At 37.9% G+C, this 16315-nt stretch overlaps 3 protein-coding genes across 3 annotated transcripts in view; 2 read left to right on the top strand and 1 right to left on the bottom strand.

The window, feature by feature from the left end:
- Nucleotides 1–3609: 3609 nt before the first annotated feature.
- Nucleotides 3610–8881, top strand: LOC132142019 (transmembrane ascorbate-dependent reductase CYB561-like). The gene is made up of 6 exons (XM_059551662.1): nt 3610–3838; nt 4512–4722; nt 5960–6058; nt 6637–6740; nt 7088–7245; nt 7780–8881. Exons 2-6 carry the CDS (start codon nt 4515–4517, stop codon nt 7970–7972), a joined length of 762 nt encoding a protein of 253 aa, XP_059407645.1. The 5' UTR covers nt 3610–3838; nt 4512–4514; the 3' UTR covers nt 7973–8881.
- An 893-nt stretch (nt 8882–9774) lies between these two features.
- The window catches only part of LOC132142006 (protein TANC2-like), a 148820-nt gene continuing 142279 nt past the window's right edge, over nt 9775–16315 (bottom strand). The window contains exons 26-27 of the mRNA XM_059551656.1: nt 13145–13245; nt 9775–12443 (exon numbers count right to left, since the gene is read on the bottom strand). Of these exons, the coding sequence (XP_059407639.1) occupies nt 10535–12443; nt 13145–13245 (2010 nt within the window). The 3' untranslated portion in view covers nt 9775–10534. The remainder of the gene's footprint in view (nt 12444–13144; nt 13246–16315) is intronic.
- LOC132129392 (dual specificity mitogen-activated protein kinase kinase 2-like) lies at nt 14513–15902 on the top strand. Its single transcript, XM_059541001.1, has 5 exons — nt 14513–14770; nt 14892–15102; nt 15197–15343; nt 15416–15493; nt 15897–15902. Exons 1-5 carry the CDS (start codon nt 14688–14690, stop codon nt 15900–15902), a joined length of 525 nt encoding a protein of 174 aa, XP_059396984.1. The 5' UTR covers nt 14513–14687.

The following is a 16315-nucleotide window of genomic DNA, read 5'->3' as shown; positions in this document are numbered from 1 at the left end:
ACTCATGTGGTGTAATTCAAATTACAAAATGAATTAATATAAGGATGTCATTATTTGGACTCCACTTGTGTCTATTTTAAAATGTGCTCTTTTGCACTTTATTTTGAGCTGTTTTCCTGTCATCCTTGTCTCTGTGGAGTTCATGGCGATACGACACGTCGCTACGGCAGGTTACTAGTTACCAGGTTATAGCATGCTCTGGAAGCAAATTGAAACACCGAATCCACTTTAAGCTCCTAACACTAAACAGTCTCTCAAACACGCGCACATCTCCAAGCCCCAGCGTGACGTGGCGAGGTGAGTGGGACCACGCAAATCCCATGAGTATTCATGGCTGCGGCTGTCGAACAAGGTCAAAACAGGACAGACATCCAATGAAAGGACAGGGAAAGTGAGGGATAGAATGATGTTATATTGACGGCGCGCGGGATTATAGCGCTGGAGATAGCCTAATATGAGTGTGACACACGCAGGGGCGTAGTTTATGGGGGGGATGGGGGGGAGGTAACCCCCCCAATATTCAAATCCATCAGTTACAACCCCCCCAATATTTCAACATGAAAATCACAGTAGATCAAATGAAAAATATAATATGAAAAAATAGAATTCATTTATTTTGTAAAAATAATTTTGTTCCTAATCAAATATGAGTATGTCATAATAAATCAGACAAAAAATGCTCCCCCTCTATTGAACATATTGGTAACGCCCAACCAATGAGTCGCACGTTCACCAAAACAAGCGAGTGGTGTTTGAATGGGAGAGCACACGGTTAATGTTAACGCCAAAAATGAAGAGAAGCGCTGCACAGCGGACTATATTTAACTGCTGGTCAGAGAGGGATGCAAAAAAAAATAAAGCATGTACTGAGAATGAGGTATGAGAATATTGTGTAATAGTTAGTACACACCACATATATTTTAGCTAGCTAATCCATTGCAATGTATTTAGCTATAACTATCAGTATAACAAGTTACCAAAGCAGCTGTCTGTTTTGCTAGTATATTTTTCAATAGTGTCTGTAATTTTTAACGACAAAAGTATTCACATCGGTTTTGTTTTCTTACTAAATTAATCTGACTTTTGAACGAATTGGATGAATGAACGATTTAAGTGTCTTAACTCATTAAAACAGTGAAACACTGCCGCATACTGGCGGTTTCAATACTTAATTTCTTTCTTTTGATAATCTCTACTATGTTAGAATTTTATGAATGATGATTATACACAAGTTTCATAACTTATGAAGTTTATAATCTCTTAACATGTTTTTATAACAGATTCGACGTAAATATAGCTGCAGGGTAGAAAAGTCAGCAGAGGGAGAGGAGGAGCAGGTGATCAGGTAAAGAAGATGCCATTGATTAATCAATAAAATAAAATAGGAAACAGTATAGAAAAACAGCAGCTTTGTAAAGTTAGGCTATACATTAATGCCTTTAATGTTTTAAAGATGTGTTTCCCTTTAAAAAAGAAAATTAAAATGCATTAAGGTGGAATGTAAAAATCTTAAAATAAATGTCTAAATGTTGTCTCTTTCATATTTGTATATGTTGAATTTGTAATCAGTTAAAACATGTTGCCAGATAGATAGATAGATAGATAGATAGATAGATAGATAGATAGATAGATAGATAGATAGATAGATAGATAGATAGATAATAAGAAATAAATAAATAAATAAATAAATTATCCAATAACAATACACATAAAAAAAAAATTGAAAAAAATAACGGGCAGCATACAACGTTCAACCCCCCCAATGTTCTAACCAAATCTACGCCCTTGGACACACGCATAGACATTGTGTCAGCACAAGCTTTAATATTGTGACCAATGACGACGGGAGTTTCTGCAGATGGACTGCAGCTAGATCCAAAGCTCATTGCATCCCTCTCGTGGTCAGTATGCGACATGAGCGAAAGAATCGTGTTCAAGGTGCAGTTGTTAAGAATGATGATGTCTATGTAAATCAGCACAGTAGATAATTCTGCCCACAATAATTCTGGACAATTATAAGTTATTATATGTATATATACAGTAGTCAACATCTTTAGTGGATGAAATAAGTTCATCAAAGTTGTCCTAAAAAAAGAACCCACTTTGGTTTAAGATTTTAGGTTTAGAACTTTGATAAAATATGTTGATCCACTTCAGATATATATATATATATATATATATATATGTGTGTGTGTGTGTGTGTGTGTGTGTGTGTGTGTGTATATATATATATATATATATATATATATATGAAATGCTTTTTATATATTGAACATTTTAACCACAACTTAAACCCAATATTGTAGATTAAAATACAGTTGAGTGAAATAATAAATAGGTTATTCATCAAATAATGGCAACATTAATATAAAATAATTCTAATATAATACACACACACACACACACACACAAACACGTATATACACATACACATACATACATAATTTTTTTTACATTTTTAAAATTCATTTTCCATTAAAAGATTTGACAACAAAGTTATAACAGCCTATGTAAATAAACAAATGTATTCATAAAAAATAGGTATTTTATTTTATATTTGAATATTTTTTATTTGAATATTTTTAATTTCATGACAAGTTTTTATTATTATTATTATTAATTTCCCCCCAACAAGGTTTAGGTTGTAACAGCCTATGTAAATAAGCAAATATATTTATTTAAAATGAATTTTATTTACTCGTTTATTTATATTATTCTTTTCTTTTTACTTCCCTCCATCCATATTCAAAACTGTTTATTATAGGATCACAGTTTTTGCCTTAATATATATATATATATATATATATATATATATATATATATATATATATAAATATATATATATATATATATAATTAAATAAATGTTAAATAAAATGTTTAATTAAATAAATAAATGAAATGAGTAACAATAATACATACATTTTTACAAACATTTTAAAGGAATTATTACTTTTATTTAGCAGTTTTTAGCAATTTTTAAGAAATTGTTTCATTTAAATTGATCAAAAGTAGCAGCAAAGACATTTATAATGTTACAAAATATATATATTTTAAATACATTTTATTCCTTTGAACTTTCTATTCATAAAAGAATCCTAATGTATCAAGGTTTGTATAAAAAATAAAGCAGCAATACTGTTTTCAGCCCTGATAATAATAATATTTCTTTTATATTATTATTTGCCATCAGGAATAAATTACTTTTTAAATATTTAAATAGAAATAGTTATTTTAAATTATAACAATACTTAACAATATTATTGTTTTTTTTTACTGTATTTGTAATAAGATGAATGCGCCCTTGGTAAGCATGAGAAACTTCTTTCTTTTTTCAAACATTAAAAACATTAAAAATCTTACCGACCCCAAACCTTTGAACAGCATATAGTGCACTTAAAACACAATGCTTTAGAAAGAATTACTGGATTGGAAGAATTACTAAATAAATTATTGGAAGTAAAAACGTCTGTGTAGCCTATGATTTAGACAAGATGATCACATCATCAGCAATCGCTCAAAGATTGGTGGTTACCCAGGCAACCCAAGTGCGTTTCAGGCATCATCCTCTGCATAATACAGCAGCCAATAGTGACAGCGCGGGGGCGTGGTCAGAATCTGCCCGTCAACTTCCAAGAGCGTCAAGCCTTGCGCTACAATACAAGTAACAGGCTATAGGCGAGTAAAGTCGTGCGTCTACATCAGAGAGTGAACATCAGATCCAATTTTGAAAATAGGTTACAAAACACCTCAAGCAATAAGGATCTTGTGATTCTTTTCCAAAATACGCAATCATAAAAACACGCCCTTTCCTCTGGCTGTCTGGAGACGTGGCGCAGGTGAGTGACTCTTTCTCCATACTACTGACAGCGCGTGATGCACCAGAATTTAGTGACAAATGCAATTTAAAATGGCATCATCTCTGGATTATGGTTTGCATGACGTCTAGAACAGTTTCCCCATGCTCTCTTATACAGGTTTAATCTCGTATCGTGTTATTATCACGATGTTAGTGGTTCTGGAGCTCCAAACATGATGTGTTTGTGCCAGCTGAGTGGGGATTTAAACTTGTTAATCATCATGCAGTCATATAACAGATTGTTTTTACAGTGGCTGATGTTGTGCTTTCGTAAGACCACATGATACTTAAACACACAAGACTGAAGGTCTTTATCTGCATAATGTGTTTACTAAAGGTTTTATAAAGCATCACGTGGCGTGACTATCCAAACCACAATATGAAGACTTTACACAATCAAGCAGCTTCTTCACTGCCAATATTAAAATCAGATGTTAAATAATATTGCAAATATAGAATGAAAAGTAAAAAGTATTATGTACGTATTGAACATATGGTCTATATTTAGAACGTGTTTGGGTCAAATTTGTCTATTTTACATGAAGAAAGCAAATCTAGTATCACTATAACTCATGAAATATTTAATTTGCATAAGAGGTGGAGTATTGTACATCACTGGAAGGTTTTCCAGGTTTCTCTCTCCTGTCTGGCAGGTGATGGAGGGTATGCCGGTTAGCATGGGCGGCTTGCGGATGCTACCGTGGTACGTGGCGGGGTCTCAGGTGCTGGGGGTTGCATGTGTGGTGATCACAGGCGTGTGGATGGGACATTACCGCGGCGGCTACGCCTGGGACGGCTCCACACAAGAGTTTAACGTCCACCCTCTCTGTATGGTCCTCGGCCTGGTCTTCCTCTACGGAGATGGTAAGAATTAAGTGTAAAGATACAATATGTATTGTTTTATCCTTATTAACTTGAAGTTTGCAAAGACAAAATAAAAGAAGGGCTGCAGTTCAGGAAATACATGAGACTACTGATGTAGTTTTACAGCCCTGAATATTGAATCGATGCATTTTCTCTAGCCCAGCAGTTGAACTTGCATTGCCAAAACAGCCAAGAAAACTAATCTTTTTTTCCATTTAATCATTTTTTTATTCCTTTAAATTAGTGATTAACCTAGCTTTCCTCTGTCGAGTTGGTAACATGAACAAATGCTGCCATTATTTGACGATTAACCCATTTATTATTTCACTCAAACTGTATTTAAATCTACATGATTGGGTTTAAATTGTGGTTAAAATGTTCAATACATCAAAAGTATTTCATACGGTATATATATATATATATATATATATATATATATATATATGTTGTAAAGGTTTAGAAATAAAAAATAAATCAATATGAAATCATAATATACTAGATGTAATTTTGTAATACTATTATTATTGTTTATGATCCATCAATCGAGGTTATTCTTTAAAAAAAAGTGACTTAGTAATGTTTCACTAAACAATATGTCAGTAATTTAGAAATTAGCTGCTTATGGAGACCAAGAGCTTCTATGTAATGGTCTAATAAGACATCTGTGTGTCTTCTGTCTCTGAGCCTTTAGGGGGTTTGTATGTGACTCTTTGCTTTCAATAAAACACACACAATTTTTTTCCTATTAATCAGTAACTGCTATAGGCAAGGTTACAGGACAAAGGAACAGAAGTAAGAGAGATATTATTAAAGCATAATCACAGTCAATTCAAGGTTCTTCCATCTGGACACTTAAAACCCTCAACAGAGACGGATACTAATTGAGCTAATATCTTTAGCAGTGCTCGTCTGATTCAAAGCCCTTGTCATGGCAATTCAATTAGGACATTATACCTGAATTGTCATTGGCCTGTTAGAGCTTTAGCTGTCCCAAAAAGCAGCAGTAAAACAGCCCAGAGGACATCTGTCTGCTTGTAGAAAGGCCAAAAAACACATGTTATTCATCAGGTCACAGCATCTGGAGAATTTCAAACCTGACGCAGACCGTTTTTGGTCCTCTACCTTTAAGACTTTAAAATGTCTTCTGTTACTTCCTAATTGTAATGCTTTTATGCTTGGGTAATTTTGCGTGGGGAAAAATATGACTTGATTAGTTCTTGTTCTTTCTCTACCGCAGCTGTTCTGGTTTATCGTGTCTTTAGAAACGAGAGTAAACGCTCGGTGAAAATTCTCCACGCTCTGCTGCATATGATGGCTCTTATCATCAGTATTGTGGGTAAGTCCAGCTTGAGTTTGCTAACAGGTCAGAAGAAACAGTAAATGACATTTGGCAGCACTATTGTTTTGCTGGGCATTTGTTCAGCAAGACAGATTCTAGCTTCTGTAATTCTCAACTGCTGCGGTCACAATAATTTTCCATGTCTAATGTGCCATTTGAACCGTTAAATAAGGGGAAAACTAACATTTCACTCAGATAAACACATGTATTTGAATAATCGCAAGGCACAGGAAAACACCAGTATGTACAAATGCATTCAGCAGTTTGGGGTCAGCCTCCAATTCTAAATAAATCCTTTGTTTTTTACTTTCTATTCGTTAAATAATCCTATTAAGCCATACAACTGTTTCAGCATTGATAATAATAAGAAATGTTTCTCAAGCAGCAAATGGCATTGATTTCCAAAGGATCATGTGACACTGAAGACTGGAATAATGATGCTGAAAAATCAGTGTTTGCGTCACTGGAATAAATTTTATTTTAAAATATAGAAAATGACCACTTCAAATTATAAATATATTTCAAACACTATAATATATATACTGAATAATATCTCTTTCTTTCTCTCTTCTCAGGTCTGGTGGCTGTATTTGACTTCCATTCGGCAGCTAAGATCCCTCATATGTATTCTCTGCACAGCTGGTGTGGCATGCTCACTTTTGTGCTGTTTTTCGTTCAGGTAATTTGCAGTCATTTCATTTTGATCAGCATTTGCATCAAAAGATCTTCCTCCTTCCTTGCTATGAGTGGATGTGGTTTGAAAGCACTTTACTCTGCTTTAGCAAACCCTCTTGTGGATGATCACATCTATTACACTGCTAACATTGCCATTCATGTTTGCATTCGTTTTTATTGGCAATGGAAAACCAGCCTTAAAACATGCTCGTTCACTTCTCCACATACAGTTGAAAAGTAGAAATAAAATATTAATATTAAATAAATAAAATTTTCACTTCTGTATAGTCTTTTTTTCATTATTTGAGAAGTCATCTTTGGAGTGACTGCTTCTTCTCTCATTTCCTCCAGTGGTTACTGGGACTGGGATTTTTCCTTTTCCCATGGGCCTCTGCTCAGTTGAGGAGCTGGTATCTCCCACTGCACGTCTTCTTCGGCCTGTTGCTGCTGGCCATGGCCGTGGGATCCTGTCTGCTGGGAATCACAGAGAAACTGCTCTTCAATATCATGTGAGTGCCAGTGAATGCATCTGAAAAATATATCTTAAAAAAAAAAAAAGCACTAAAAGCTGAGGTAAAAATGTCAAATGGGAGGAAAGCAATGAGTCACCGTGTGAATAAGTCACAGCGGAAAGAGACTTTTCAGTGAATATCAATGATATTTGGCTTCTTTTCTGCTTCTCTCACTGTTTGGCATCAAATACTGTTTTTATTCAAGATAATACTCTTTTTATGTGCCTATTTACTGCAGAAATCATGAATACTGTACTTAAATTCAATGTACTACACATATGGTTATTAACTTCATTAATTTATAAATAAACACTCTTTTCACATGTGGCTGACTTGGCAGGTAAACAAATCCATAATACCATGGCAAGAAAATAGGAAACGTCCCACACATTGACCTAACTTGGAAATCTTTATGAAATAATGTTGTTTCAGTCAAAGTGGGTTTTGAAGCTTGTCATTTAAGATTCACAAGCTACTACAGTGCTTTTCTATTCATCAATGACAATTGTATGGCACATTTCTTATTCTCAGGGAAACTTACTCCAGGTTTACTGGTGAGGGGGTCCTGGCAAACATTTTAGGCTTGCTGCTGGTGTCCTTCGGGGTCGTGGTGGGTTACGTGGTGACGAGAGATGATTTTAGACGACCAACGAATCCTGAGGAGGAGGCTCTATCTGTGCACTTTAAGACCCTGTCAGAAGGAGAAATCCCCAGCTCTCCTTAATGTCCTCATACACTCCAAAAACTGCCTTTCTGAACTTCCTGCCTTTCTACCTGTGTCCTAGGAAACCTGTCACAGCCACTTCCTCCTTTTGCAGTCTTCTCGTTTTGTATTCCCACATACTTAAAATTAAAGTTACTCAGCAACAGACCATAATTAAATGTTATATATATATATATATATAAATATATATATTTTAAAGTAACTTCTAATTGTGCCAGATCAAATTAACATGAAAAAGTAAGAGAGTTGTGTATAATGTGTCTTTAAATGTATTAGATTCAGGATGCACTTTCTTGTGCCTTAACATTTATTTGTACCAGACCGTAATGAAAAAGTAAAATCCGCTACAATGATCATTATTATTGTTTAAAGTCAGAGGGCACAGCACTACATCAGTGAATGTTTATTCTCCATTTTCAACATTTATTTTATATTACAGACTAATCTTATTACAGTATATGTATGCTGTATTTATGCTGTATTTAAATGCAAATATGTTACAGCTCTGCCTGCACAAATGACTTAAAAATACTTGAAAATAATGTTGGATTGTTAAGACCAAAATCTCTAGTATCCATGATCTGAAATAAAAAAGTATATTATTTAAATGAAAAAAAAAGTCTTATTTGTGTTCCAAACATTATCCGTCACAATCAGCTTAAAGAGGACTGATACTGTTTTACACTGTTTTGTGTGTGTATACTGTAAACACACACATTCTGTCTTTCCATCTGAAATATGTATAAATGATCTGTAGGTGCCCTTGTACTGTAATTTTGTGTTGGCATGTTTGTATTGTCTAGTGGCAATATTTTTTACCATGTTTACCATATCAGTAAGTAATGTTCATAGTGCTTGCTTCATATGTTCAATGTGATTTTAAGCTAAATAAATTCATGAGAAATATGATCAATGCAGTTTGACTCCATGGAGAGTTATCTCAGCTTGATTTCTTTGAAGTGGTATTCTTTTTTAAATAAGTTCATTATTTCCCTCATACATACAGATGATTGTACAGTTTACAATCGTGTAACTGGATAAAAAGTCCTCATTCACGTTTCTGATTTTCCATCCCAGAAAACATCACAGCTCACATTTACAGACAATTTACAGAGAATCTTCCTTTGCAAACCCAGTTCCAAAACAAATCAAAATATTAAAGCAAAATACATACAAAACCTAAATTTCATCAGTCCTTTTTTGTCTAATAAGTGAAACGAGGAAATATATTGTGCCACAGTCTTGTCCCTCTTACATAAAACCACACACATACACACACTCAGGGTTGTGTATAAGCAGAGAGCATGCATTCTAGTTCAGCATATTATTTACAGCCATTTACATTTTGGTCATACAAAAGGAAAACAAATAGTTAAATACAAACACTGTTGTACAGTAAGCAGTATTCCAGGTCAACTCTGAGTGCACCTCATATAACTTTAAAAAGAGAAAATAATAATAATTAAAACACTGCAAAAAGACCTGCTCTTTTTCAACAGCAGTTGAACATTGATAATAAAAGTCCGATTCAGTGAGCGAATCTTGACTTGCCACCGTCTTCCCACCAAGACATCTGTAAAAAAGTGCCTGACCTACCACTAGTGTTAGTTCAATGGTGATACATGACACAGGCTTTGACATCAAGTCAGGTTTCCCATTTTTGAAAGCAAGTACTCACAGTTTAAAACAAACAGGGAAAATGTTCTGAAGGCATGTTTCAGTGCACAAATAAACTCAAAACATAAATAATGAGAGCATGTGAATTCGAAGGCTGCAAAAAAAAAAGACGTTTTTTTCTCCACGCCTACTCCCCATGAGAAAAGTTTCTTTGGAAAAGACCATTTCCATTTTAGTGGTTTGACTACTTTAGAGCGAGTAAATTAACGGCTGACCACCTGAATGCTACTTCCCTCAAACAGATATGAAATTATTAACCAAACACTACAGATTTTTGCATTGCTTTAAGGTAGCGATCCTGTTGACCTTTATAACCTGTTGACAGAAAATAAAAATGCCCAGAAAAGTCTAAAAAATATTTCACATTGCTGAGTGCATGTCAACTCGAGGCAAACTGAAAACACAACTGCATTGAAATTTAGGTGAATATATATTTATACAAACATAACTTAATTTTAAATATTATTTTTTTGCTTTAGCAATATTGATCTGGAGTATTTTAGGTACATTTTCAACTCAAGACACAGCAAGATATTACTGGTTTGAGTGGGGACATTGGTGAGGACATCTGGTCCAGGGGCCATGCTCAGCAATGTGTCCATGACTGGCATTGAGCAGACACCCTCTTAGAAAGGTACAGAAAAGTAGATGGTTTGTGTACAGCAGTTACACAGGCCTACATAAGTCCAATGGGTCCTGATACTTCCATTTTTTTTGGAGCAAATATAGATGCATTTGATTTGCTAGATTCACTTCACATCATTGAAATTCACCTTGAGAGGTCTTTATTTTCATTATCCAGATATGGGACGTAAAACGAAGAGATAAGATGTTAGATATTCCTCGAAAATGTTCTAATAAATCTTGCACACCGAATCTTTATTCTTACACGTTAGATTCCACAAAGGGTCTCTTTGGTTTAATGGGCGAGGTTGGGCCTTGCCTTTCATTTCGAGACATCTGCCTAAACTCACTGTCCTGGTAGGCCTGGGAAACTGGCAGAGTCCGTGCCACTTTCACATCCGGGTATGTAGGAACCTGGCTAACTCGGCCCATAGCGTCTGCCCGGTCCCTTGTCACACCAGGGGAGTTGGAGTAGAAATCTTCATCCATGAGGTGGCCATTGTCAGCATTGTTGGTGCGGTTGTAGTAGGCGATATGGCTGAGGGGTGCTGCTTGTTGCCCATAGCCCATGTTGCTAGGGGAAGAGGCTGGACTGTTCACCACTGTATCCAGAGAAGTAACCGTCCAGGGTCGAGAACCCGAAGAGGACGATGCCAGCAAAGGCTGCTGCTGAAGGTACTGCTGAGTCCGTGCAGTCTTGTCGATAATTCCCATGAAAGGTGTAGCGCGGGAGCGAAGTGCTTCCCCTGGATATGTTCCACCCACCACCCGGAAGTCTGCGCCTTGTGGGGGTGAAACCGGTGAAAGGTCATCATGGTAGCCGCCTTCATAGGAAAGCTTTAGAGGGATCTCCATTTGCTGCGCAGAAGCTGACACCCTGAACCCTGGGCCTAGATTAGCGGCAGAACCTGCCACCAAACTGTTGCTGGATGGAGAGAAGCGTAGACCCGTACTGTGGGAGTGAATAAGGGGGCGTGGAGCTGATGGGTGCTGTTTGGGTTCAGCACTATTCGCGCTGACTGGACGTCGGGCTTGAAGGTTCTCTGGTGAACCCAGAGTCACCTGTCGCTCCATTTCATGAGGCGAGACTGGATAGTAGGCAGTCGACTGACTGCGGCTGATCTGCGGTGTCTGAGCATAACGGATTCCTCCGGGATTGGGTCTGTATGCAGAGGAGGGCCTCTGAGGAAGCTCGTCCTCCACAAGGCCAGGATCCATGCTGATGGCACGCTGATACAAGGCCCCTGCACTCAGACTGCCTTGAGGTTGAAGTGAGGAAGAGTATCCTCCATCCCCAAGTTCATCCATGTCTCCTGGGCAGCGGGTGCTCATCGAGTGTGCAATCTGACTGTATGCACTACTACCCAGTACGGCACTGGAGTGCACCGCGGTGCTGGGTTGGTTGGTGCGAATGATCTGTGCCTTGGCTGGCTGCAACCACTGGGTCTGTTGTGATGGCTGGGAAGTCTGTTGGGAAAATTGAAAAGAACGTTGGCTGCTCATCTTGGACAGAGGGGACTTGGGTCGCCCTGCAAGCTGGTCCTGCTGGTACCGTCCTGCAGAGGCAGACTGGGGACGGTACATGGCGACTCCCTCAGAGGTGGGGCTTGCACGATACTGTGGTCCACGGCGTAACGGTGATGGCGGTGGGCTGAAGTGGTAGGAACCCTGATGAGGGGGACTGGGCCGGAAGTGAGAGCTCTGGTGGGTTGGTGAGAGTGACGGAGATGGGGACTGGTAGCCTTGCCTGGTAGGAGAGGACATTGAAGGGGGACTGGGGCGAAGGTCATATGATTGGCCCAAGTAGGGTGAATCATGATGGCTCGGAGATGGAGGCATGTTTTGAATGACAGGAAGTCCCGATGGTATAGTGTGGGGCTCAGCAGGAGAACCAAGTGGTAGGCCGTCCAAATCCCGCTCAAGGTAATCATCGTCCTCCTCAAACAAGTCCTGGACAGGCTCCATGTCTGAAATGTGGGGCTCCATTGGAGGAGGCGGGCCCTTGGATGGGGCTTGATCGCGGGGAGGGGAAGGAGGCGGATCCAGCTCCTGTTGTTGTTCAACTTGATGACACTCTTCTTCTACACGTTGCAGCAGGCGCTGGATCTCGCGATTATTGGGACATAGACGCACAGCTTCACTCAGGTCCTCCAGGGCTGCGTGGAATTGCCTACAGTGAGGGATACCAAGAATGAAAGAGAGCAGGGAGGTGGAATATGTGAGTAGGAAAAAAGAAAGTAAGAAATATGCTTATTAACCAATGAACTGACTGATAAAGACTAAGAAATGACTATTGCTAAAGGAATATATTCAGAGTTCAATGCAAGTCGATTGTCAATTACCCTACAGAATAACTATGATTCATTCCTCGTTTAGTAAAAACAAAAACAAAAATCATTCTTGCACTTACAGTAGAAGTCAAGTTCACTTTTACTTACAGTAAAAGTCAAAGTCAACTAAATTGAATTGAACCCAGAACATTTGTTAGAAATTTGAACAACTGATTAAAATCACAGACCCAAAAAACTTCTGGTTCTCAAAACCAAGCAAGTTGATATAAGTGCTCTGGGCACAGAGAGTCAAAGTAAACAAAACTGTGGGGAGAGGAAAAGGAATAAAATATGAATGATGGACATTCTAAAGAAAAATAATCTGATTGGTCAACAAAACATGAGGTATGAAGAACAGGTCTAATCCTGCTGTGACATCTAATGATGCAGAAGTCAAGGGGCTTAAACTGACTTCTATCTTGAAGCTCTAGCATAGCACTACGTCAACCATTCGAATCGTATTCGGACAGTTTGGGTCATAATCTGTCAGCACTTTATCTGTGCTAGAGACAGAATGTGTTTTAAAGGCTGTCCTGGTTACCTGCTGCTGCGCTTGGCACGGGCTCGTGCGTAATAGGCTTCATAGGCTTTGGGTTTCAACTCTAGTGCCTTGGAGGCAAACTCCTCCGCCATCCCAAAGTCCTGCAAGCAACAACAGGACCAACAGTCATACACTGAGCTGTACATGAGGTCAGAGGGAAGACACACACACACATATGTGCGTGCAGACATGCACACAAACACGGACACGCACACATCCACGAAGACTCATCACTTATTCAGATACACGCAGGTTTAACATGAACATGTCACATTTATATGAGGATGTGAACACTGATTATTACAAAAATAAACACAAAAAATATATATTTTGAGCACCATTAGTGCAAATACGATAAACACACATACAATTATGGAAATGCTTGTACATACTTATAAAATGTATTGACACATACAAATATATAGACAGTGGAAGATGCAATGTGACAGCTCAAACCTCTTCCTGTACTAAGCCTAACAGTTAACAAATCCAATAAATGTCAGAGAAACCCAATGATCCAACAAAAACTGAAACAAGGATGAGAGCATGATGGCAAGAAAAACTACAGCATGAGCAGAGTATATTTGGAGATTTCTGGAGGATTTCTCCATCCGGAGGATGGAGGTTTGAAAATCCAAATGCAAAATGTTCTTTGGGCGAGATCAAAATGAGAAATAATGTAGCAATAAAGGAGAAAGAAAAAGTGAAGATCAAAATATCTCAAAACATCACTAATGTCTTTATGATCCTTGATCTCCAACTGCTTTCGTCTTAAAGAGTTTTCAAAAGCAATTAAGAATACAGACCAAATGCAAAACTAATATGTGCAGTTTGTTGGTTAGGTGCTTGTATATTTGCATGGATGCATGTAAACATGGAGATTTACAGTATATTAGTGGTCAAAAGATATGGGCTTTTAAACCAGTGTCAATATTTACAGTGGAGGGTGGCCAGTGGCCAATGTAATACTGATATCATGGACTTTAGTTAGGGTAGACATCAAATGTAATATAACACGAATAATGTGTACAGTGTCTTGCAATGTCCTAAAGGGTAGTTTAAGGATAGTTCACCCAAAAATGAAATTATATCATTTATTACTCTGATAGTGGCTTCCTGGCCTGACTTTTTTTCCCCTCCTTTTTTTTTCTTGGGGGAAATTTCAACTTCTGTTTTCACGGGTCTTTCAGGCCAAAAAATCTCGGACAGCATTTCGCGGTCGCTCTGCTGTTTCGCGAACGACAAGGCCTGACTTGTCTTTTGCCGCCTTTTGTCTATGGGAGCGCTCGCGAGCTGGAGGCCGAGTCAAAGAGACATTCCAGCGATGAAATAAATTGCATTTTGTGCACTTTTGCGCCTGTGACACTCGCTCTTTCTACTTGAAATCGAAATATTATGTGGTATAGCTTCTAGAAGCATGTCAGGGTGTTGAAATTAAGTGCTTACGAATCTCAAAAACTTTAGAAAGGGTTTGTGTAGCAAGTTGAAGGATTGGATGTCAGCAGAGACAACCTGGTCTCATTGAAATAGATAACTGACAGGTATGGCACCAAAAAGAAGACCGGTCCCCTTGATTATAACCCCCACAGGAGAAGGACAGTCAACCAACATAGATGCAGCAGCAGAGTACGTATATAACGTTAGTTTGCTACATCTGACCCTTGTTTGGCTTACCTTCCTGCATACTTATGTCTTTCCTGCATAAGTAACATTATGTCATACCTGGTCCTGTTTTTCCTGTGTTTAGGGCCAACCTGGAGGCCTTGCAGAGGAAGTTAGGGGAGTTAGACTTCGACGAACAGCAGAGGAAGCGTCTTGAGGCTTTCCTCACCCAGAAAGCCCAAGTGGGCGAGCTCAAAGATGAAGATTTTGACCCCATATGTGAACTCGGTGCAGGTAACGGCGGGGTGGTTCATAAAGTCCGTCACAAACCTTCAAGACTGGTCATGGCCAGGAAGGTAAGCGTTCAATGAACTCGTGCTCCTGCTGCTAGTTTGCTCATGGCAGGTAATGCATTCTGTTCAAAGGCTGAACTTTCTGTGTTTTCCACAGCTTATTCATTTGGAAATCAAACCAGCCATCAGGAACCAGATTATACGAGAGCTGCAGGTCCTACATGAGTGCAACTCGCCATACATTGTAGGGTTTTACGGCGCCTTTTACAGCGATGGAGAAATCAGCATCTGTATGGAGCACATGGTGGGGGCAATGTTGTTGTTTAAGGTTTATAGCAAAAGTGTTACAGCACACCTGACATGTATTTATCTGCAGGATGGAGGTTCTTTGGATCAAGTGCTGAAGAAAGCCAGAAGAATCCCGGAAGAAATTTTGGGCAAAGTTAGCATAGCTGTAAGTATAATCATCCTTTTCAAATTTATTTTAAAAAGTTTAAAGATCGATGAAAAATCAACTGTACTGATGCAGCTGATATTAGGCACTCTTCTTTAAATGTAATACATGTTAGGGTGCTACTTCTAGTTGAGGTTTGGAATGTGTTGACACTCAAACTCTGTTTTTGGCTGGGACTTTTGTTCAAAGTGTATTTGAGGTATGCATATTATCATTAGATATGTTCTCCTAATTCGCTGCTTTTAACTAAATACTGGTGCAATTGCTGATCAAAACAAATCTGCTGTGAACAATATTCTTGTTATTATGCATGATTCACAAGTATTTTTTAAGTTACATTTGTTTTGTGCAGATGACCGTTATAGTTATGAGCTTATGTTAGTCCTTCATGTTGTTTCTAAAGCTGTAAGATCTTCATCATCTTCAGAACACAAATTAAGATATTTTTGATGAAATCCAAGAGCTTTCTGACCCTCCATAAACAGCAAGGGTCCTACCACGTGCAAGCACGTTTAAGCACAAACACAGTAAGGGTTCTGAAGTTGTGTTCTGAAAATGAACAAAGGTCTTACGGGTTTGGAATGACATGAGAGTAAATAATTATATAATTTTCATTTTTGGGTGAACTATTCCTTTAATTCACTTCATTTTTTATATATGGATGTTTGCCATATAACATTTTTGATGTTCATGATATATGCTGCCTACCCTAAATAGGGTATACCACAAATATGGTCTAATATGATATACTGTATTATAATTATAAATTTTAACATTTTAAAATAGCACACACAATTACTAAAAATGTATAAAAAAATAAAC

This window comes from Carassius carassius, chromosome 1 (assembly GCF_963082965.1).
Source record: "Carassius carassius chromosome 1, fCarCar2.1, whole genome shotgun sequence".
Lineage (NCBI taxonomy): Eukaryota > Metazoa > Chordata > Actinopteri > Cypriniformes > Cyprinidae > Carassius > Carassius carassius.
This window is presented reverse-complemented; position numbering and strand designations above follow the sequence as displayed.